At 38.0% G+C, this 22,550-nt stretch overlaps 3 protein-coding genes across 7 annotated transcripts; 1 reads left to right on the top strand and 2 right to left on the bottom strand.

Moving 5' to 3' along the window:
- Positions 1–409: 409 nt before the first annotated feature.
- rsph1 (radial spoke head component 1) lies at positions 410–7,342 on the bottom strand. Of its 3 annotated transcripts, XR_013197097.1 has the most exons (9): positions 7,211–7,342; positions 7,020–7,133; positions 6,823–6,928; positions 6,039–6,129; positions 5,737–5,872; positions 5,250–5,321; positions 4,688–4,767; positions 1,739–1,853; positions 656–791 (listed from the first exon to the last, which is right to left on the bottom strand). XR_013197097.1 is itself a non-coding variant. In XM_077215760.1 (8 exons), exons 1-8 carry the CDS (start codon positions 7,259–7,261, stop codon positions 769–771), a joined length of 708 nt encoding a protein of 235 aa, XP_077071875.1. In that variant the 5' UTR covers positions 7,262–7,342; the 3' UTR covers positions 410–768. The 3 variants fall into 3 exon arrangements, 2 of the variants coding, with proteins under 2 accessions (XP_077071875.1, XP_077071876.1); XM_077215760.1 differs by lacking the exon at positions 4,688–4,767 and having other exon boundaries at positions 410–791; XM_077215761.1 differs by lacking the exon at positions 4,688–4,767 and having other exon boundaries at positions 640–791; positions 1,739–1,850.
- Positions 6,965–13,995, top strand: cln5 (CLN5 lysosomal BMP synthase). Of its 2 annotated transcripts, XM_077215753.1 has the most exons (5): positions 6,965–7,055; positions 7,145–7,268; positions 11,257–11,431; positions 11,503–11,728; positions 12,083–13,477. In XM_077215753.1, exons 3-5 carry the CDS (start codon positions 11,348–11,350, stop codon positions 12,565–12,567), a joined length of 795 nt encoding a protein of 264 aa, XP_077071868.1. In that variant the 5' UTR covers positions 6,965–7,055; positions 7,145–7,268; positions 11,257–11,347; the 3' UTR covers positions 12,568–13,477. The 2 variants fall into 2 exon arrangements, with proteins under 2 accessions (XP_077071868.1, XP_077071867.1); XM_077215752.1 differs by lacking the exons at positions 6,965–7,055; positions 7,145–7,268 and adding an exon at positions 7,905–8,133 and having other exon boundaries at positions 12,083–13,995.
- Positions 12,761–21,130, bottom strand: fbxl3a (F-box and leucine-rich repeat protein 3a). 2 transcript variants are annotated; one of them, XM_077215756.1, is made up of 6 exons: positions 21,076–21,130; positions 20,843–20,950; positions 19,865–20,246; positions 18,263–18,385; positions 18,004–18,175; positions 12,761–15,517 (listed from the first exon to the last, which is right to left on the bottom strand). In XM_077215756.1, exons 2-6 carry the CDS (start codon positions 20,860–20,862, stop codon positions 14,877–14,879), a joined length of 1,338 nt encoding a protein of 445 aa, XP_077071871.1. In that variant the 5' UTR covers positions 20,863–20,950; positions 21,076–21,130; the 3' UTR covers positions 12,761–14,876. The 2 variants fall into 2 exon arrangements, with proteins under 2 accessions (XP_077071871.1, XP_077071869.1); XM_077215754.1 differs by having other exon boundaries at positions 19,865–20,237; positions 20,843–21,097.
- Positions 21,131–22,550: the final 1,420 nt, after the last annotated feature.

Genomic DNA, 22,550 nt, shown 5'->3' on the forward strand with positions numbered 1-22,550 from the left:
TGTCTACTTTTTTTAATCATTAGTAATTGTTGAATAAGCTATGCATTCATTTTTTTCATAAAAAAATAGATAAACAATTGTATTACATTAATTAGAATATAATGAGAATCACCACCAGAATAGAAATAAAAAATAGGTATCTCTATTCTGAAATCAAAATGATCTTTTAAATACAGTATCCTGAAAAAAGGATGTAACTTTTTTTGCTAAGACATTATGTCTACATCAGTTTTAGACCCTTGAATCTCTGATGATTAAAACGGTTTAGAAAAGGTGCTCCTCGAACATGCTTTAGATTGGCAAAGTTTTAAAAGTGATTGTTAACAAGTATCTGAGTCTTCAAAACAGATTAGTTACAGGCCACATTTGCTATATTAAACACAAAATAATGAAGGGCTCAGACGTTCGCTTTTGTTTGTTTTAATGAATAAAAAAAAAATCATCATAATTGTTTTTTGGTAACACTAGTCTCATTGACAGGTGATTTTTGGCTGGTTTATTGCGCCCTCTGCTGTTTTTGAAATTACAACACTTTTCAGTTCCCAGGGCCTCCAAATCAGCTATAAATAGATTTTGCAGTAATGCTGTACAACAATGACCCATTAGTTAATGTTAGTTAATGGATTTACTAACAATAACTAGCAATGCACAATGCATTTGTTACAGTATTTTTAATTATCCCTAAACATGAGAAGTGACAGATATGTGCAGGTATAAATTATCTAGAGGTCCTCTTTCTTCGTATCATCTTTTGGGGGTCTGTCTTTCTCACTCTTCCATCACAGCTTGATCTACAATGAACAGACACAGACACTTTAGTTCAACTTACTGAATTTACTGAATCAAAGATGTTTGTCGAAATGTCTAAAATGTATCATACATGTTGTTTTAGGATGCACTTCCTTTAAATGAGGATGGACTCGATCATTTGTTACATTTACATATTTTTGAATTTGTAAAAAATCTTAAAGGTGGGAGAAGGTGACAACAAATGCTAATAAATGACACGCATTACAGCAATAAGGCCCTTTCACACCAAGGACGATTACTAAAACAATAAAGATATAGTTCTAAAAATCATTCTAAATATAAAAGAATAGCAGAGTCCACAACTACAATGATAATGGCACAGAGAAATATAGTTGGGATCACTTTCGGAACAATTTTTTTTTCAGATGGTGAATGACAAAAACACTGACAGCTACTCAGAATCCATCCTAGTTTAAAGATTAGAATAAACAGAACAACAGCCATTCTCCTCTGACCTCTGGCATCAACAAGGCATTTTCACCCACAGAACTGCTGCTCACTGGATATTAACTCTATTTCGGGCCATTCTCTGTAAACCCTAGAGATGCCTGTGAGTGAAAATCCCAGTTGATCAGCAGTTTCTGTAATACTCAGACCAGTTTGTCTGGCACCAGCAACCATGCTATGTTCAAAGTCACTTAAAGGTGCAGTAAGCGATTTCTGAGAAACGCTGTTGAAACACAAAACACACTTGTAGCTAATCAGCAGTAAGGGGTGTGTCCACTCATAAAGGCGGAGGCGCCTGAGTTGCATAAGTGTTCATGCATTTGGGGGTGGAGCTATCAAGATAGGGGTGTGATCCTTTTGGGTAGAGGCGCGTTTGCTTTGGTGATTTCAAATACCAACAGCTTGGTGTGAATGGGCCTTTACTGTTTAAATGCAATCCTACATCAAGATGTTGTATATTTAGAACTGGATGTGGATGTACCTGACGGGGCAGAATTCCCATTAGCCCAAACAGAAAACCCAGTAAGTGCCTTGGGCTTCCACTTCAAGGCGGTTGTTAAAGCAGGTTCATCTTCCTCTGCATCTCCTTTGTCCTGCTGTCAAAAACAAAACAAAAAACAAATATATGATTTGGCCTCACACATAAATTCATTCAATGAATTTATTCTTATAGTAAAACAGAGCTAAAATGAATAATTGTATTTTGGGGTGAGAATAAATAAATTGAAATTCAAGCCTTGGGTTTTTTGCCCTGTTGTGTCCTACTATTCATCTCTAACAGACACAACAGACTTTAAATGTTTTTTTAAACATTTTAAATATAAAAATATTAAACATATTCCAGGCAATATGTGCATTTGTACAAATGTTGCAATAAACAACATTACAGTGATAATCTTGTAATAAAAAAATGACAAAACTCAACCCTATCTGTTTTTGTTAAATTTCAGTTCTATCAATAATAGCCATTATAAAAGTATAAGTAAAAGGTAACGTTACAAGAAGCTATACAATAAGAAATAAAGCAAACAATTCAGTCAAATATACAAATTCAGCGCTAGTCTAACGTTAACTTTACAACGGAAAAGTTATAGCCTAAATATATGAAAATTCACTTAGCCCTCAGCCAAAACGATTGGCCAGGGAACGAATTATCGATTTACGAGACCAAAGATCACCCGTTAGATATACACAAGACGAATTACCACTACAGAGTCAGCGGCAAACGTCAGAACGACTAGCCGAGGAAAGGCTGTTCCAGGTGGGGAACATGAGCGCCGAGCGCCCGGTGATCGCCTGGAATGGACCAAATTATCATAAATCATTATAAATAAACCGCAGATTTGAGCTTTAAACAACTACATTCTCGCCTCAAAAACTCTTAAAACTACATTTCGTGAAAGAATAACCGTAGTATTATATTCCAACTGTACAGGTCCTTCTCAAAAAATTAGCATATTGTTATAAAGTTCATTATTTTCCATAATGTAATGATAAAAATTAAACTTTCATATATTTTAGATTCATTGCACACCAACTGAAATATTTCAGGTGTTTTATTGTTTTAATACTGATGATTTTGGCGTACAGCTCATGAAAACCCAAAATTCCTGTCTCAAAAAATTAGCATATTTCATCCGACCAATAAAATAAGTGTTTTTAATACAAAAAAAAAAGTCAACCTTCAAATAATTATGTTCAGTTATGCACACAATAGTCAATACTTGGTCGGGAATCCTTTTGCAGAAATGACTGCTTCAATGCGGCGTGGCATGGAGGCAATCAGCCTGTGGCACTGCTGAGGTGTTATGGAGGCCCAGGATGCTTCGATAGCGGCCTTAAGCTCATCCAGAGAGTTGGGTCTTGCGTCTCTCAACTTTCTCTTCACAATATCCCACAGATTCTCTATGGGGTTCAGGTCAGGAGAGTTGGCAGGCCAATTGAGCACAGTAATACCATGGTCAGTAAACCATTTACCAGTGGTTTTGGCACTGTGAGCAGGTGCCAGGTCGTGCTGAAAAATGAAATCTTCATCTCCATAAAGCTTTTCAGCAGATGGAAGCATGAAGTGCTCCAAAATCTCCTGATAGCTAGCTGCATTGGCCCTGCCCTTGATAAAACACAGTGCACTAACACCAGCGGCTGACATGGCACCCCAGACCATCACTGACTGTGGGTACTTGACACTGGACTTCAGGCATTTTGGCATTTCCTTCTCCCCAGTCTTCCTCCAGACTCTGGCACCTTGATTTCCGAATGACATGCAAAACTGAGCAACAGTCCAGTGCTGCTTCTCTGTAGCCCAGGTCAGGCGCTTCTGCCACTGTTTCTGGTTCAAAAGTGGCTTGACCTGGGGAATGCGGCACCTGTAGCCCATTTCCTGCACACGCCTGTGCACGGTGGCTCTGGATGTTTCTACTCCAGACTCAGTCCACTGCTTCCGCAGGTCCCCAAGGTCTGGAATCGGTCCTTCTCCACAATCTTCCTCAGGCTTCGGTCACCTCTTCTCGTTGTGCAGCGTTTTTTGCCACACTTTTTCCTTCCCACAGACTTCCCACTGAGGTGCCTTGATACAGCACTCTGGGAACAGCCTATTTGTTCAGAAATTTCTTTCTGTGTCTTACCCTCTTGCTTGAGGGTGTCAATGATGGCCTTCTGGACAGCAGTCAGGTCGGCAGTCTTACCCATGATTGCGGTTTTGAGTAATGAAACAGGCTGGGAGTTTTTAAAAGCCTCAGGAATCTTTTGCAGGTGTTTAGAGTTAATTAGTTGATTCAGATGATTAGGTTAATAGCTCGTTTAGAGACCCTTTTCATGATATGCTAATTTTTTGAGACAGGAATTTTGGGTTTTCATGAGCTGTATGCCAAAATCATCAGTATTAAAACAATAAAAGACCTGAAATATTTCAGTTGGTGTGCAATGAATCTAAAATATATGAAAGTTTAATTTTTATCATTACATTATGGAAAATAATTAACTTTATCACAATATGCTAATTTTTTGAGAAGGACCTATATTAAAAAATGGCGCTTCTTATGTTGCCATTCCCCTTGTAGGTCGCGCAAGTGACGATTCTCTGTCAACCAATCAGCGTTCTGCACTGAGTCTAGCTCCACCCTTTAGTACCGTACCACTGTGCTAGGTACCCCAACGGAAGGGTACCCAAAAAGTGATACGGTACGGTTCGGCTTTTTGGTACCATTCACAACTTTTGACAGTGGAAACGCAAATAATTGCGTACCGTACCGAACTGTACCGTACCGTACCGCTCAGTGGAAACGAGCCATTAGTGTCTTGGTATGCTTTTATGTATTCAGTTGCATCATATTCTGGTTTCATGGGGTCAATTTGCGTGTAACAGGTTTGAGATCGATTTTATTTACTTCATTTACATCTGTTTAGTGTTTGGCAATGTTTACTAGCATACCAAGCTGTAAAACTTCTGAAACTCCAGTGAACTGCTTCATCCACTCGATGCTCTAAGGGCATTCCACTACTGACTACAGTCTAAGAGAAAGAACACGGCATGAGACTTTCTCTTCATGGTCCTCTGTTGACATGCACCAGTTAACTGGCAAACTGCACTATTCAGAGGCACAGCAACAATCTGAAAGTTTCTATAAAACCCTCATCTCCAAAGGCCAAAATGGCAATAGAGAGGATCTGATGGCAGAAGGGAGAACACAACTTAAAGGCTTTCCCTTCCTTCATCTGGAGCAGGCTTGAGTTTCAGTAAAGGGAAATCTTTTTAAACTACCCTTGTGAAAAAATACACTATCAAAAAATATTAAGCACACTACAAGTTCTCATTCAATACAAAATAAGCACACTTCTTTTTCACAAGGGTATTTAAAACAACTCTCTTAACAAGCCAAATAACAAAAGTGAGGAACATTTTGTAAACAATTTCTGCTGATTTATGTGATCATGCTGCCTGAAATACATTCTCATGATATTCAAAGATCTTGTAAAACATTAAATAGACATACCTGATCTATCTGGAGGTACTCTCCATGCTGCTCACACCCAATGTCAAACACATACTTCCCTGGACCAGAGGGCTAGAAAATAACACAAATATATAAGACAATAATTAGTAAGAAAAAAGTGATCACTGTGTGAGAGAAGTGCAGATATCTTGTTATATAAATGTTAATATAGAGCAGGGTTCCTCAAATCCAGCCCTGGAGGGCCACTGTCCTGCAGAGTTTAGTTCAGACCCTGATCAAACTCAAATATCTGCAGTTTTCCTGTAGCCTTGATTAGCTTGTTCAGGTGTGTTTGACAGTAAACGCTATGTGAAACATTTTCTCAACCCTTTTTATTTAGCTATTCTTTTCTTACTATACTGATAGTTGCATTTTATTATTGAATGTAGTATAGTTCGCCTCATGTCCACAACTCAATTAGAACAGATCTACAAACCATTTTCTACAACTCACCAGCTCAGAACCATAAATGCAGAGTATTACTTACATTATTATTGACAAAGTTGCCCTTATATCTGTGGTTCAGATGGATGAGCTCCCCGGCTGACTCCATTTTACCCATAATCCATCTGCCCATATACTGAGAACCTGAGTCATGATGTGTGTATGTACCCTGCCCATGTCTAAGAGGGAAAAAGACAGACAATCAGATACTTTTATTAATAAGCATAGTTTGCCATTCATTTTTAGTTGAACTGAAGATGTTATGAATACTGTTACAACTAATATTATTAGATTCGACAGGTTACTGGATTAGATCAGTGAAAAAGAGAGCCGCATTTCAACTACCTTTGATGTTTCAGCCATTCACCATCATATGTGTCTCCATTGGGGTATGTGTAAAAACCATGACCCTGCCTCTGGTCATCCACCCAGCTTCCTGAGGAAGAGGAGGAAACATCACATGTGAAGACTGTGGTTAGAAGTCCGAGACCAGGGTAAAAAAGTCTGAGACAACTAGTTAAATTTCAGAATGTTTATCAATTTTATATACTAGTGCTGTTAATCAAATCGATTAATCATGATTAATCCCATCCATCCAACCACGCATATATATATATATATATATATATATATTTATTTATTTAAAAACATTAATGTTAAATGTGATCAATCACGATTAATCGATTTGACAGCACTATTATTATATACTATTGCTCATTGTTAATTCATGTTTGTTTACAATAAATGAATTCATGTTTATTAACTTGTACTGTTGTAATTAACATTAACATAGATTGTACTTTAAAAGCAGTGTTATTGTAGTATTATTTCTATACTATTATAGTTGTTTTAATATTTTGAGTTAGCTTTTATGTTTTTATTTTCAGCTTTCATTTTAATACGTGTTTAATTTAAAAAAAAATATTTCTATAGTTAAAAAAATATTTCTATAGTTTTCATTTATTTTTAATATATAGTTTTAAGTGATTTTAGTACTTCAACTGTATTTCAATTAACAAAAAAACTAGTTTTAGTTTCTAGTTTTTTTTTAACAATAACAAATCAGACACATAGCCTACAATATCCTGCACTGGTATAGTTACTTTAGAATATAATGTTGTAGATTTACCTTCATATGTGGAGCCATCTGGGTAATAAAATATGCCTTGTCCATGTTTTAAATTCATGTACCATTCTCCAATGTATCTGGCCCCATTCTTGAACTTATATGTCCCCTGATATATAGACAACACAAGGTTTATCAAATCTTTCCTTTGTTTATGAGAACAGAAACTGCATAATAACAGTGTTTGTAGGCGACATGACCTGGCCAGATCTCTTGCCGTTTTCATATGCTCCTTGGTAAGTGTCTCCACTAGGCAGGACAGCTTTGCCCTGTCCATGTCTCTCTCCAGCTTCATTTCTGTCTCCCTCATACTCCTTCAACACAGAGCGATCACTCTCATCTCTACTGTGAACACACTGCCAACTGAGAATACACTGTGACAAAGACTCACCCCCAGAGAGCCTTGCTGGTCGTCAAACTCTTCAGAGCCAACGTCGGTCATGATAAACGTGAGTTTAACGAACAGATAAGAGGGAACTACACCAAAAGGAAAAGCTTCAATTCAAGGCTGTTTACTGTTACCATAGCAATGCCGCGTGAGACAAGACACATGCGCAAACTAGTAGACATACATTCATTATGTCAATGCGCAAAGTGACTTTCATCCAAAGAACAGTCACACTCGCTTTAGAAATTTATATATATATATTTTTATAATAAAGTATTTTTTATGTTAAAATTAGCACTATTCGTCAAATAATTGGACACACTTAACTGAAATTATTTGTTGTTAAAAAACATTTGACCTAACGTTATGCTAAATGCTTGAAATTAAAATTTTAGACAAATGTAAATTGTGCATGTATGATTTTTCTAAACTCCTTTTTTCCCCCAATGTGGTTTAAAAAAAATTATTAAATTGGCTGAGCTGAGACGATGTCTATGTTTGATTTTAGTGAATGTTTTTATTTTAATTTTTGTTCTGCATAAAAGGTAGTTTTAAGAATTTTGTATTATTAGTTATTATAATTATTATTATTTAAACATAGATATAGCCACATATATTATTACTATTATTATTTTTTTTAGAGCGTGACTTTTATTTTGTCATGAATGTAGCTCATATGAAAAAAAAGAAAACTCGTGACTGACCGGTTGACTCAGTTTAGTCCGTCACGTGATCAGTTTTATCTAAAACAAGGATGTGAGACAAAACAGCAACATCTGCAAGAAAGACAGCGCATTGGTGTTTTTCGGAGATTGTGCTGAGATGAAGTATTCCCTTCACTTCTTTCACGCGGTTCTTCACTGTTGGACTGTGGGGCTGGTCGTTTCTAGGGTCAGTGGGAAGCAGGTCTGGCCAGTGCCTTACCAGTAAGTTGAAGCCACTGTACACTTCAGCTCAATTGCATTGCCAGCACTTAGGGCTAAAAGTATTTTTTATCGGTTCGTCTTCCGTCTGTTTTCTCCCCCTTCAAAAATCAATTTGCACGATGGTTTATTAATGTCTTCAGAATCAGAATCAGAGCTTTATGACAATTTTTAACACTCACAAAGGATTTATCTCGGTGGCAGGAGCTTCTAATGCAGAAAAAGTACAAACAGGGATAAAGGGCAACGAAAAGGAATGTAAGACACTAATAAAAAGCCAATACAATGAAATACAATACAGTAATATAGAAAATATCATACATACTTGACAGAATTACATATGTACAGATAGACTATTTACTGTTATGCACAAAATGGAAGTATAAAAATGTGTTATAAACAGTTATGTGCAAATGAAAGTGGAATTAATGTCAAGAGGTGGATAATAAATGGTTATATAAAATTATAATTGTCATGTACAATGAAGAGACGCTGTTGGCATTGTTAGTTTTTTTCAGTCGCTAACTAGCGCTTACCCATACTTCAGATACGTTTTCTAAACTCTTAACACAGACTCACACCCACAAAACACAATTGGCCAAATGGATAGTTTTCTTCTCAAAAACACATTTTGTTAAATATATACTAACTCTTCATTTCAAAATAGAACAAATCTTTCTCTGCACACACTAACTTTACCAAAACACTGGAAATTTGACTCAGAATGAAATTATTCTGTCAAAGAATAACACTTGTTTTCACTTCACAAGATACATGCAGTCAATCAAAGTACACCAGGTTTCAAAATACTGGCTATTGTTGACAAAACTTCATAGACTTTTGTGTTTCAGTTTTACAGGTATTTACATGCAAAACATGCAATCCACTGTTTTTAGACAACATTTCTTGGTTGGGAACTGTATGTCCACATGTGCAGTAATGTTCACATTCAAAAGCATTCCAGTAAAAAGCAAATCATTTTTTTTCCTTTACTGTTTACCAGCCTATCTTAGTGAGAGACCGTGGTTGATTACATGGTCAATGATAGTGACACGAATTTCATCACTGACTACTGTTCTTGCAGCCCTTGGAATGCCACCACCATTCATTCTTACACCTCTACCTTGCCCTCTCCTTGGGCCTGCTCTTCTCCCTGGCACTGCACCTCTCACTGCACCTGCACCTCTCACTGCACCTCTCACTGCACCTACACCTCTCACTGCATCTCTCACTGCACCTACACCTCTCACTGTACCTCTCACTGCACCTGCATCTCTCACTGTACCTCTCACTGCATCTCTCACTGCACTGCATCTCTCACTGCACCTGCACCTATCACTGCACCTCTCACTGCATCTCTCACTGCACCTCTCACTGCACCTCTCACTGCATCTCTCACTGTACCTCTCACTGCATCTCTCACTGCATCTCTCACTACACCTCTCACTGCACCTGGACCTCTCACTGTACCTCTCACTGCATCTCTCACTGCATCTCTCACTGCACCTCTCACTGCACCTCTCACTGCATCTCTCACTGCATCTCTCACTGCACCTCTCACTGCAGCTCTCACTGCACCTCTCACTGCATCTCTCACTGCATCTCTCACTGCACCTCTCACTGCATCTCTCACTGTACCTCTCACTGCATCTCTCACTGCATCTCTCACTGCATCTCTCACTGCATCTCTCACTGCACCTCTCACTGCACTGCATCTCTCACTGCATCTCTCACTGTACCTCTCACTGCATCTCTCACTGCACTGCATCTCTCACTGCACCTGCACCTATCACTGCACCTCTCACTGCATCTCTCACTGCACCTCTCACTGCATCTCTCACTGCACCTACACCTCTCACTGTACCTCTCACTGCACCTGCATCTCTCACTGTACCTCTCACTGCATCTCTCACTGCACCTGCATCTCTCACTGTACCTCTCACTGCATCTCTCACTGCACCTGCATCTCTCACTGTACCTCTCACTGCATCTCTCACTGCACCTCTCACTGCACCTGCATCTCTCACTGTACCTCTCACTGCATCTCTCACTGCATCTCTCACTGCACCTCTCACTGCACCTGGACCTCTCACTGTACCTCTCACTGCATCTCTCACTGCATCTCTCACTGCACCTCTCACTGCACCTCTCACTGCATCTCTCACTGCACCTCTCACTGCAGCTCTCACTGCACCTCTCACTGCATCTCTCACTGTACCTCTCACTGCATCTCTCACTGCATCTCTCACTGCACCTCTCACTGCATCTCTCACTGTACCTCTCACTGCATCTCTCACTGCATCTCTCACTGCATCTCTCACTGCATCTCTCACTGCACCTGCACCTCTCATTTTGTTGGGAGGTATAGCTTGTCTGTTAAGAAAATGTAAGCATTGTGGAAATGTGTTCACTGACTGCATATTGTGTGAAAACGACATGAAATGTGCCACAGAAGGCCGATGCTGTGCTAATTGTGTTTAGAGTATTGAACATGTGACAACTGGTTGGACAAACGCTTGTTAGCGACTGAAAAAAACTGTAATTTCAGTTAGGACCTCAGTAGAGTAGGAACATTTAAAATATTGTGATTAATGTATATTTTTATATGCATTTTAATGTATGATTTCTTAGTCAAGTCACCTTTATTTATATAGAGCTCATTATACAATACTGATTGTTTCAAAGCAGCTTTACAGTGATAAAGAGGAAAATAGATTAATGATGAGTTAACATTGACTGTATGGCATCTTTACAAGAAAACAGTGTCATTGTTCAGCTGAAGTCAGTTCAGTGTTGATTCAGTTCTGTTGTAAAGATCAATTATTAAATTAATGTTCTGCTGAAAACAGTGATGTCATCATCCAGCTCAGTTCAGTTCTCATCCAATAGTGTCAGTGCAGTCGAACCAATAATATTATTGAATCTTAAGTGTCCCCAACTAAGCAAGCAAGAGGCTTAAATTATATATAAGTTATATATACACTTAGATTTCCAGTGAATTAAAATAAACTACTTCGCAATTTTATGCTCATGAATATGAATTAATTACATTATGTGACATCCACCATGTTGGCCAAACCTGTTCGCCGAAAAGCAGACGTAACACAATTTCATATCAATTTCTAGACGACTTGACAGACGTCCAGATGTTGATCCCTACTGCCAGGCTTTATACCCGTTCTGTCCCACTGGAGATCCAGACGGTCGGATACCTGTCATGGGAGACTTCGACGTCATCTCAGTGTTCAGACTTCAGACTCCTGTGTGGGAGTTCAAATATGGTGACATCTTGGGAAAGTTTGTAAGTGAATAGCAGGCCTCTTTTCTTTAAGGGTTTATTCATCTGAGTCTAATCGAGAGTTTTCACTTCAGCATGTCATGCACGATGCCATTGGCTTTGGAAGCGCAAAAACTGGGAGAAACTTCACTATGGAGTGGTACGAGCTGTTTCAGCTTGGGAATTGCACTTTTCCTCATGAAAGAGAGGGTGTGAGTGCTCCGTTCTGGTGTAACCAGGGAGCTGCGTGCTTTTATGACGGCATAGACGACTTACACTGGAAGCAGAATGGGACTTTGGAGAAAATAGGAGAGATTTCGGGTAAGTTTATAATATATTTTTATATATATATATATATATATATATATATATATATATATTCAAAAGTTTGGAAACATTACTTTTTTAATGTTTTGAAAGAAATCTCTTGTTCTCATCAAGGCTGCATTTGTTTGATCAAAAATATAGTAAAATTGTGAAAAATAACTATTTTCTATTTGAATACATTTAAAAATGTAATTTATTCCTGTAATGCAAAGCTAAATTTTCAGCATCATTACTCCAGTCTTCAGTGTCACATGATCCTTCAGAAATCATTCTAATATACTGATTTACACCATATTCACCATCCTCATTTCGTCTGGATTTGAATCTTTTTCTTTTTTGTTTTGTTAGGTGAGATGTTTAATGAGTTGGCTCTGTGGGTTCAGAAGGACAATGAAACGGGTGTGTATTACGAGACATGGGCGGTAAAGTCAGACCCGGGTGCCAATGCCACAACATGGTTTGAGTCCTACGACTGTTCTCAGTTTGTGCATCGCACATATAAGAAATTACTGGAGCTGAGCGCCCAACTGTCGAGCCAAACTCCAACCAAGTACACAAAGATCTATCTGTACAGCGGAGAGCCTCTCTATTTGGGAGATGACACCATCTTTCAACAGTCTTCTACGAAAGATCTTGCCACGGACATTAAGAAGTTCTATCACTCATTTCGCTCTCACCAGTCAGTGATGGAAATGATTATGAGCCTGTTGGAGGCTTATGAAAAGATGGTCCTAGAGAAGACCTTCTATTTCTACTACAACTCTAAATATTGGAAGCTGCCGATGAAATATCCTTACTTACAAATAACTTATGAGGAGATTCCTTTTCCATAATGAACATATTTTTTAATACCAAATAAAATTACATTTTCAATTTTCTACTTCCTTTCCAGATGTCAGAATTAACATCAAATAAGTGTTAATTTGTACTAATGCATGACATTAAAAAATTTTTTTTTATTGTACAACATATTTACGAATATTGTTGCCTTAATGTAAATAATCTGTAAAACATTCACACAGTGTCTGCACAAATGTTTATTTGCTTTTATTTATTTCAACAAAAGACAATGTTACAATCTGATTTTTTAATCATGTTTTTACAACACAAGAAATGTAATGCTTTCATATTAGCAATACAAGCAATATGCTCACTTGCTTCAGAAAAATCAAATACATGAGTACTTGGTTTGATGCTATTTGTACATTTTAATGGTTGATGCACTTTCAAAAAGTCATGTCTAGCAAAAATGGTAAAGATATGCACTGACTAAAGCCTTACATGTGATTGAGTGAGATGCTCCATGTTGATTTATATGCATATTATATCATTTATAAAAAGTCAATGTTAAACTAAACCATCAGTATAAGCAGATCAATAAATTACACAGAAGATCAACTAATCACAAGGGTAAAGATCCATCAAGGAATAATTCCCGCTCATCTGAAAGAGATCAGCACAGAAACACTTTGAACCTCCACAGAAGTATACATTAGTATTTCTATTTATATCAAAAACACAGCATTTTATATACAGACACGTGGAGCTTCCTTCTTAAGGAAAATGTTTTCACTGCTTCACTCCAATACTGAATCATATTGAACTGAATCGAAGGGCGCATGTTAATGCAGCAAGGCCTGAAGCGCATCCAGAAAAATAAATCATTCATTATCTGCTTTATCCCATTCAGCTTTTCATTGCACAACATTCTTCATGCAATCCAATAAAAACCAATCAACAGTTCATTGTATCTTTAAAATTTAATTACCATCTCTTTCTAAATTTGAGGACACAAGTGTTCTGTGAGCCAAACACTGAACCCTTCATTTCCTTCCTCTCTGACCTATAAAGATAATAATGCTGTAATATTATTCTGCACCCTCTTCCCTGCTAACCCATTTTCTACTTGCTTAAACCACACAAAAGAAATATTTCCACTTGGTATGTATAAGGTGCACATTATTCTCTATACATTTTTGTACAAAAGCACTGTAATACCCAATCTATGTATTAATACACACAAATCACACAAAATACAGTTCTTTATCTACATAAACCAAATCAGCACACTTTCAAGTGAGCACTTATTGTATTATCTGCTGAGAACATCAACAAAGCCCATAACATGAACAATGAATATATCTGGATATGACTAGAATCTGATCTAAATGAAACGGCTTTCAGTTTCCTTTCTAAATGAACAACTCCCACCCCCGCCACACACATATTTTGCAATATAATCTGAAAATGTAACACATATACATAGTATGATGTGTACAGCGATGCTCTATTTAGTTAGTAAATGTTACAAAAATATTTTTCGCAAATAACCACCTTTATTTTTGTTGTTTTGTGACCCACAATACCATAAACTGTCATGCAAGAAATAATATACAGTATATCATGGAACTAAGTTGTTGTAGTGTCTTTATGCTGATTAAAAAAAAAATTAATAGAACTGTAAAAAGAACATTACTGTAATGAGAATCTAATGGGATTAACAAATCAAATAATCACTCAAAGAGATGCATTATTAAAGGAATGGGAAAAATGCTTAATTGTCATTTAAATTTTTTCACAATGACAAAAATCTTAATGGATTCTAAGATGGGCTCGATTTCTTTTTGATGCAAAATATAAACAAATATAATTTAAAGTTTTTTCTTTTAATTTTAGAGTTAAATATGACCTCAATAAGCGTTTGTAAGATTCATTGAAGTGTAAATTTGCCACAACATGCCATTAAAGGGATATTTCCCACAAAAATGAAAACCATCACGTCGGTATTCTGTGGAACATATACTATATACAAATTTTTTTTTTTTATGTTTGTGTGCAGTTTTTTTGTCAATGGTCACCAAAACAGTTGGGTTACCAACATTCTTCAAAATATCTTCTATGTCCCGCAGATGAAAAGATCAGACAGGTTTGAAATGAGGTTGAGTAAATGACAGAATGTTTTGGGTCAACTATCCCTTTAACACAACAGTCCACATTAATTATGAGCAGTGAGGGAATTTACATCTCAAATCAAATCTATGTACAAACCTTGAGAATTAACTAAAGACCACATAAAAAGCCCATGTTGCCAAAGGCTTCGGCGTACTTTTCAATGTTCTTTTGAATGCAATCATTGTGCATTTCACCAGGTGGGCATCATATCTGGAAACCAAACCCGACCCAGGTGCTTGGACACTTCCCAGTGGATCTCATCCAGGCTGTATTTGTGGTCTGGGATGAGAACCTCCTCCATGATAGACAGCTGAGAAAGGCGACGGCCACACATCTTCACAAACTCCACGAAAGCGCCGCAGGAGACCTCGCACTCGCCCAGCCCGATGGCCGACAGGTGCTGGCAGCGCTCAGCGATGCGAATCAGCTCCTCGTCCAGAGGCCGGAGCCCGTTGGCACACACCACCAGCTCCACCAGACGGGGGCAGTTCATGCCCACGCGGCCCAGGACCTCCTTGCTGACCGAGCGGCCGAAGTACAGGTGCGTGACGGGGATCTCGTCGCGGAAGAAGGGCCCGAACTCGTCCTCGTACAGGAAGAAGTACATGACCAGGCTGAACTTGGGTGAGTGGCGCAGCATGGCGTCCCAGCTGCTCTTCTGGATGGTGTGGAACTGCTGACCGGGGTTCTCGCTCACCACGTCTATGCGAAGGTGCTCGAGGTGCACGTGTTTCTCTGAGGAAAGCGCCAGGAGGAGATCGTCGCTCAGTAAGTGATAGTTCAGAGCCAGTTCTCTCAGGCCGTGACACTGATCAGCAACACACAGAATACCTGCAACAACAGAAGACGGATGGGTTTGACCGGCACAACACACTGCAAATCATGCAGTCTAGAAAAAAGTAATTGATTCTCAGATGCATTGTGATTTCTCTCTTCAACGATTATGAAAATCAGAATTTTGAGCTAGGTTTTTTTATTTTTATTCCACATATGTATGAACAAGAGAATTTGGAAGAATATGGGTAACCAAAAAGTTGATGACCCCTAATATTTTTTTCCCTCCAAACGATACTATGGAAGTCAATGGGGTCCATCAACTGATGGTTACCAGCATTCTTCAAAATATCATCCTTTGTGTTCAGCAGAAGAAAGAAACTCATACAGGTTTTGAACAACATGAGAGTGAAAAAACACAATTTTCACTTTTGGAACTATCCATTTAATATAAATTTTTTAAATTACTTAAATAGTTGACCTAAAATCAGAATTGTTGTTGCAAACCCATGATCCTTTGTCATTCACAAAACTTTTTTTTTAAACTGACCTGTTCCTTTATAATTGAATGAAAGTGAAATTCGTCATGTACTTGTTTTGTCAGTTTGAGACTTGTTAGCACATTCCCCTATTGACTTTTACCATATGGAGAAAAGCAGTTAAGAACTTAACTTTACTGTTTCAACTTAAATTTTTAGCATTAATGGGAGAGAGAGAGAGAGAGAGAGAGAGAGAGAGAGAGAGAGAGAGAGAGAGAGAGAGAGAGAGAGAGAGAGAGAGAGAGAGAGAGAGAGAGAGAGAGAGAGAGAGAGAGAGAGAGAGAGAGAGAGAGAGAGAGAGAGAGAGAAAGTCACGTAGGTTTGCAATGAAATGAGGCAGAGTATAAATCACAGAATTGTAATATTTGGGTAAACAATTACTTTAAACCCCACAGGCAGACTTATGAGAACAAACATCATGAAAAGATTAGTTTTTGTTGTTTAAGTCTATATTTTAATCATACTGAAGTGTATGAAAGTACATCTTCCTCCAATAGGAGCTAAACGGGTCTGGAAGAAATCTTTATACACTACCGCTAAGTCCCATCAGTCAAGCCAGCAAGAGTGAAAACATTGGTGTGCATCTATTACAATAATTACGGTAGTCTTTATGAGGAGCACAAAGGTGGCACTTTGTTTTGTTTGTTTTTTTCCACTGAGTTGGCAAAAGCCAGTCTCGTAGGCATATCAATAAGCCATAAACATAAGTTATCATATTCTGCCTGTACACACCTTGTTTATTAGCAGCATGTGACTAATAGAGATTGAACAATGACCGTCACAGACTTTACTGTTGTAGGTGATAATAGCCTGCTATACACGTGTAATTGGCTGATATTTTTTGTTTGTTTCTGTACCTTTTCAATTAAAATACAATGATTTACACTACTGTTAAAACGTTTGGGGCTGGCAAGATTTTCTTTTATGCCTTTGAAAGAAGTCTCTTATGCTCAACAAAGGCTGCATTTATTTGAATAAAATTACAGTAAAAACAACAATATTGTGAAGTACTATTGCGATTTAAAACAATATTTTAAAATGTAATTTATTTCTGTGATGGCAAAGGTATTATTCTAGTCACATGACCCTTCAGAAATCATTCAAAATATGCTGATTTGCTGCTCAAGGAACATTTATTATTAATAATGTTAAAAACAGTTGTTTTGCTTAATATTTTTGTGGAAAACTATGTTGTTTTTTTAGGATTCTTTGATGAACAAAGTTCAAAAGAGCAGCATTTATTTTAAACTGACATATTTTGTAATGTTACAAATGTCTTTACTGTCACTTTTGATCAATTTAATGCGTCATTTCTGAATAAAAGTATTATTATTATTTTGTAATTCTTACTGAACCCAAACTTGTTCAACAAATGTGGTTTGTTACACATTTGATGTCACATTTAAAATACTATAGTATTTATTCTGAATGTTTACTTAATACTGCTTTTAGATGTTTACTTTATTTGTAGTAATGCTATCTATTGCTCGTAGTTTGTGTAAGTGTTGCAAACATGCAAAATGTTTACATTTACTTGAGAATATTTACTGCATACTATATTTTAATTTACTTTGTTACCACTGATATTAATATTTTGCTTTTTAAATAAAAGTAAATTATCTTTGGCTGCAATATAATGATTTCATAATTCAAAATATGATCAAGATTGCGTAGGTGGATGTTTTCGGGGAATTTGGCTGTTAAAAGTTTAACGATTAAAGGCACTTAAATGAACGAAATGACTTGATTAAAGATTCGTTCATTTTGAAGAACGAGTTCGAACGAGAGAGTCAGTAAAATGATCCGAACTTCCCACCACAAGAACTTGCCAACATGCTAGAGCACAGATTCTCAACTCCGGCCCTTGAGATCCACTTCCCTGCAGAGTTTAATCAAACACACCTGAAAAAACGGATCTAAAACATAACAGGCGTGTGAATTTGAGCTATACTCAGCAGGAATGTGGATCCCAAGGACCAGTCCCTCAAATAACACATGTCATACCTGCAGGAGAAACATGAGGGCAGCTGCTCATCTTCAACAGCTTGAGTGTGTCACTGTTGTTGGCCACCAGGACCTTGAGCGAAGGATCATCCACTGGCGTGTCGTCAATTTTCAGAGACGAAAGAGACTTGGAGTTGACGAACACGACGGTTAGTGCAGAGATGAAGTGCGACTGAAAAGAGGAAACGATAAAACATCAGGAAACATCCAGCCCATCATCCAAACACACGACTCAGCCATATAGCGCATGTCCCGATACCTTGGGAAGCTCCATGAAGCTCGGTCGAGCAGTGGAGATCAGTCCAAGAGTCTTCAGAGAGCAGTTCACCAGCTGTGACAAGATGTCACACGCAGCCTCCGCTGATTCTGTGCTGCTGTCCACCTGTGCAAACACAAGTCACCTTCATCACAGTCGTTGTAAAAAAGTTATTAATTTAGTTCATATACAGCCGCCATGGAGAAAACCGTGATGCCATCATCCAGCTCAGTTCAGTTCTCATATAATAGTGTCAATGCAGAGAGATCAATTATATTGTAATATCTTAGCATCTACTAATGCATTTTAGGTTTTGATCAGATGTGCCATGTTCAAAGCTACTGTAAAATTGCACACGTTTACTGAATTCTTTAGTAATGCAAGTCTACATATCTACGATATTTCCTCACCCTCATGACAAAAAACCCAAAAGACTTCCGTTCATCTTCTAATCAAATGAAGATACTTTTGATGAACCTTCAGAGATTTCGGTCCATTCCACCAAAACATTGATGCTTCAAAATGTTCATAACGACATTGTAAAAGTAATAAAATATCATATCTACCATATTCCATTTACCATATTTGATGTTCTCTATTTATGTGCAGTTATTAATATTTATATGTAAATAAAGTGCCAAATTAAATCTGTTCATCATATAAATCAAAAGACTTGGATTAAACAACTCTATTTAGATCAGTGGTCTTAAACTCAATTCCTGGAGGGCCAGAGCTCTGCACGGTTTTGCTCCAACCCTAATCAAACACACCTGATTCAGCTAAACAAGGTCTTCAGGATTGCTAGAAACTTCCTTGCAGGTGTGAGTTTGAGCTGGCTGGAGCTAAACTGTGCAGAGCTGTGGCCCTCCAGGAATTGAGTTTGAGACCAAGTTTGATTTAGATGGATTAGTTTCACAATGCATTTATGAACTTTTTGAAGCCTCAACGTTTTGGTGGAATGGACTTTTTTTAATGGAGGAACAGAAATCTTTTTTCATCTTGAATAGGTTTGTAATGATTTGGTAATGCTTTTTATTTTTTAGTTAACTGTCCCTTTAAAGCAGTGGTTCTCAACCTTCTCCTGCAGGGACCCCCAACTGGACATGTTTTTGTTTTCACCCTGAAATGGCACACCTGATTCAATTAGTCAGCTACACATTAAGCCTTTGAGCCTTTAATTAATTGAATCAGGTGTGCCATTTCAGGGTTAAAAAAAAAAAAACATGTCCTGTCAGGGGGTCACTGCAGGAGAGGTTGAGAACCACTGCATAAAAGGGTTAGTTCACTAAAATATAAAAATTCTGTCGTTCCAAACCTGTGTTTTTTCTTCTGAACATGACATTTTGAAGAATGTTGTAACCCAAACAGTTTCGGTTCCCACTGACAAAAAAAACAAAAAACACAATTGTAGTCAATGGGAGCTAAAACTGTTTGGTTACCAACATTCTTCAAAATATCTTTTGTGTTCAGTAAAACAAAGAAAAGTCATACAGGTTTGGAATGACATGAGGGCGAGTAAATATTTCACACTATCCTTTTAGGGCCAGCATGATTTGTGAGCTGTAATGTTTAAAGCTGTAATGGAGTAACCCATGAACCTCTCACCTTGAAGCTGACGTACTGTAAATGATTGGAGTGCCTCTTTATGATCTGCTTTATAAGGTCGGGATGTGTGGCCTTCAGGTAAGAGCTGGCAGGCTGATTGAGCTCAAACTCGAAGCATCTCCACAGCTCGGGCATGTGGAAGGCCTGGTTCCAGCAGCGGCAGACCTGTGAGGCGAAGGCACGGTCCAGGAGCGGCAGGTACTGAAAGATGTGAAGCAGGATCTCCTGGGGCAGTCGGGTCCAGTGGGACATCTGGTCTCCGGAGTCCTCGTCGGGCTGTTTGACCCGCTTGCAGGAGTCCGTAGGCCCAGCGCAGGACGAGGTGCTGCTGTCCTCTCGCTCTCTGCTCAACCTCCTCTTCATTCTGGGGGGCCTGAGAGAACTGTATGCATGAGAAGTATAAACAGCCGAGTGAAAATACACACAAAGAGAAGAGAAGCATAATTATTTTAACATAACGTGCATCCTAAAACCATTTTTAGACTAATTTTTCTATGTGTATTTAGACACATACCTAGACTTTTTAGACTAGGTATGTGTGTGTGTATATATATATATATATATATATATATATATATATACACACACACACATACCGACAAACACTCATATTATTCATATATATATTATTCATATATATATATATATATATATATATATATATATACACATACATACATATATACACATACATACATATAAGTTACAACGTGTCATTATATAAATATATAAATTATATAACGTTACATTATATAAATATCATTTTTTTATATGACACGTTTAAATGGGTCTTAACTTTTCTAGAAACAAGTGCAAGTTAGTCCTCTTTGGCTCAACACACGGCAGGGAAATTATCAATTATTTAAATAATCAATCAGCCCGTTGTAAACATACTAACTTACACATATATTTAGTCATGGAGCCAGTGATCTAGTTAGACTAAGCCACCAACAGACTTACTGCGAATACTGTGTTTACCTGTTTTGCGTATTACTCATGTTGTCTCCGTTCGGCTCGCAGGCAAACAGTGAAAAACAAACAAAATCCTGATACCTCTCTCGTGTGAATGTCAACCCGGACAGGAACCTGAACGCATCAGAATACAGCAGAACGCACGCATTGGAAACGAATGAGCGCAGATTTATAAAGTTATATCTCGTTTTTCGGGAGTCTGGGTGCGTATGTCTCGGCGATATTTCTGGTTGACCTACTTCTGTTCTGTACCGCGGGAGATTTCAGCGTCCCCGCCTCCTCTCAACGCTGAAAATGGCGATGTTGTCGAGTGTGAGCGAGAATATCATTGGGCGGCTGCCTGTGATGTATTTCTGAGTCGAATGGGCTCTTCCTCTAGGGGGCGCACGGCGGCTCAGAGAGATGAACAGCCATAGAGCAGCATTCAGTTTTTATCTTAGACACTTAGGAAATATACGCTTTTTAATGTGTAATTCCCAACGATTAGTGTCTGAGTGACATACACATAGAAAATTAAAAACCAATTCTAAAACAAACAAGCTACTGTGATTAGTCGAGCCAGCGGAGAAAAGTGACACGTACCACGTGACAATAACACCGACTGGACCACCAATGATCTGTAGAAAATATATCTATGGTCTGGATCGTTTCGGTGAAAATGAAATGACACGGAAAAAAGGTTACTATATTATTGCTGTTGTTATATTATATAATTTACCAACCTATATCCAGATTTCAGTGTTATTAGGCTTTTATTTTTATTTTTTAAACTTTACACTTTTTTTTACATTTAAGACTACAGTTTGAAAATCACCTCACATTAAATTACTTTTGATCCATTCAAAATATGGCAAGGCTGCAGCCAACGACTGCGTATAAATACTGATTGGCTTTGTTTCTCTCATCTATTTGCATTCTGTATTATAAAGTACAAGAGAGTATTTCTTGCATCTTTTTCACATTGGCCTACAGCACAGGTACCACACAGAGCCGACGGCAAACTGCTCTGACGTGGTATATTTATGACTAAATTTACACAACAAACTCTTATGCTTTCTGTACACCTGAAGACTTTGAAAAGATTTATGCTGGGTGTACACCAAAGGATTTTCACAGTCCCAGACTAAAGACCGGCAGTCTTTAGGAATCTGACTGGAGCCTCGGCGCGCTCCCGTCGCCTCGATCGTTAAATGTGAGGTGATAATCTGCAGTCGGCGACCCGATTTATGCCAGTCTTCTCTAGTCTTTCATTTCAAACATGTTTGATATTATTGCAAGTCTTTAGTCTGAGACTAAAAACTGTTAACCCAAGTCTTTAGATGTGAGCTGATAATCTTATAAAGTCTTTTCTAATGCTTTCTGTACACCTAAAGACTTTGAAAAGATTTAGAAAAGACTTTATAAGATTATCAGCTCACATCTAAAGACTTGGGTTCACAGTTTTTAGTCTCAGACTAAAGACTTGCGATAATATCAAACATGTTTGAAATGAAAGACTAGAGAAAGACTGGCATAAATCGGGTCGCCGACTGCAGATTATCACCTCACATTTAACGATCGAGGCGACGGGAGCGCGCCGAGGCTCCAGTCAGATTCCTAAAGACTGTCGGTCTTTAGTCTGGGACTGTGAAAATCCTTTGGTGTACGCCCGGCATAATGCAGCTTCGCTCATTGCAGAGCTGCCAACTCTCACGCATTTGACCCTTTTCTCACG

The sequence above is a fragment of the Siphateles boraxobius genome, unplaced genomic scaffold (genome assembly GCF_051911475.1).
Source record: "Siphateles boraxobius isolate OS27281-9 unplaced genomic scaffold, OSU_SipBor_1 7, whole genome shotgun sequence".
NCBI classification, from domain to species: Eukaryota; Metazoa; Chordata; class Actinopteri; order Cypriniformes; family Leuciscidae; genus Siphateles; species Siphateles boraxobius.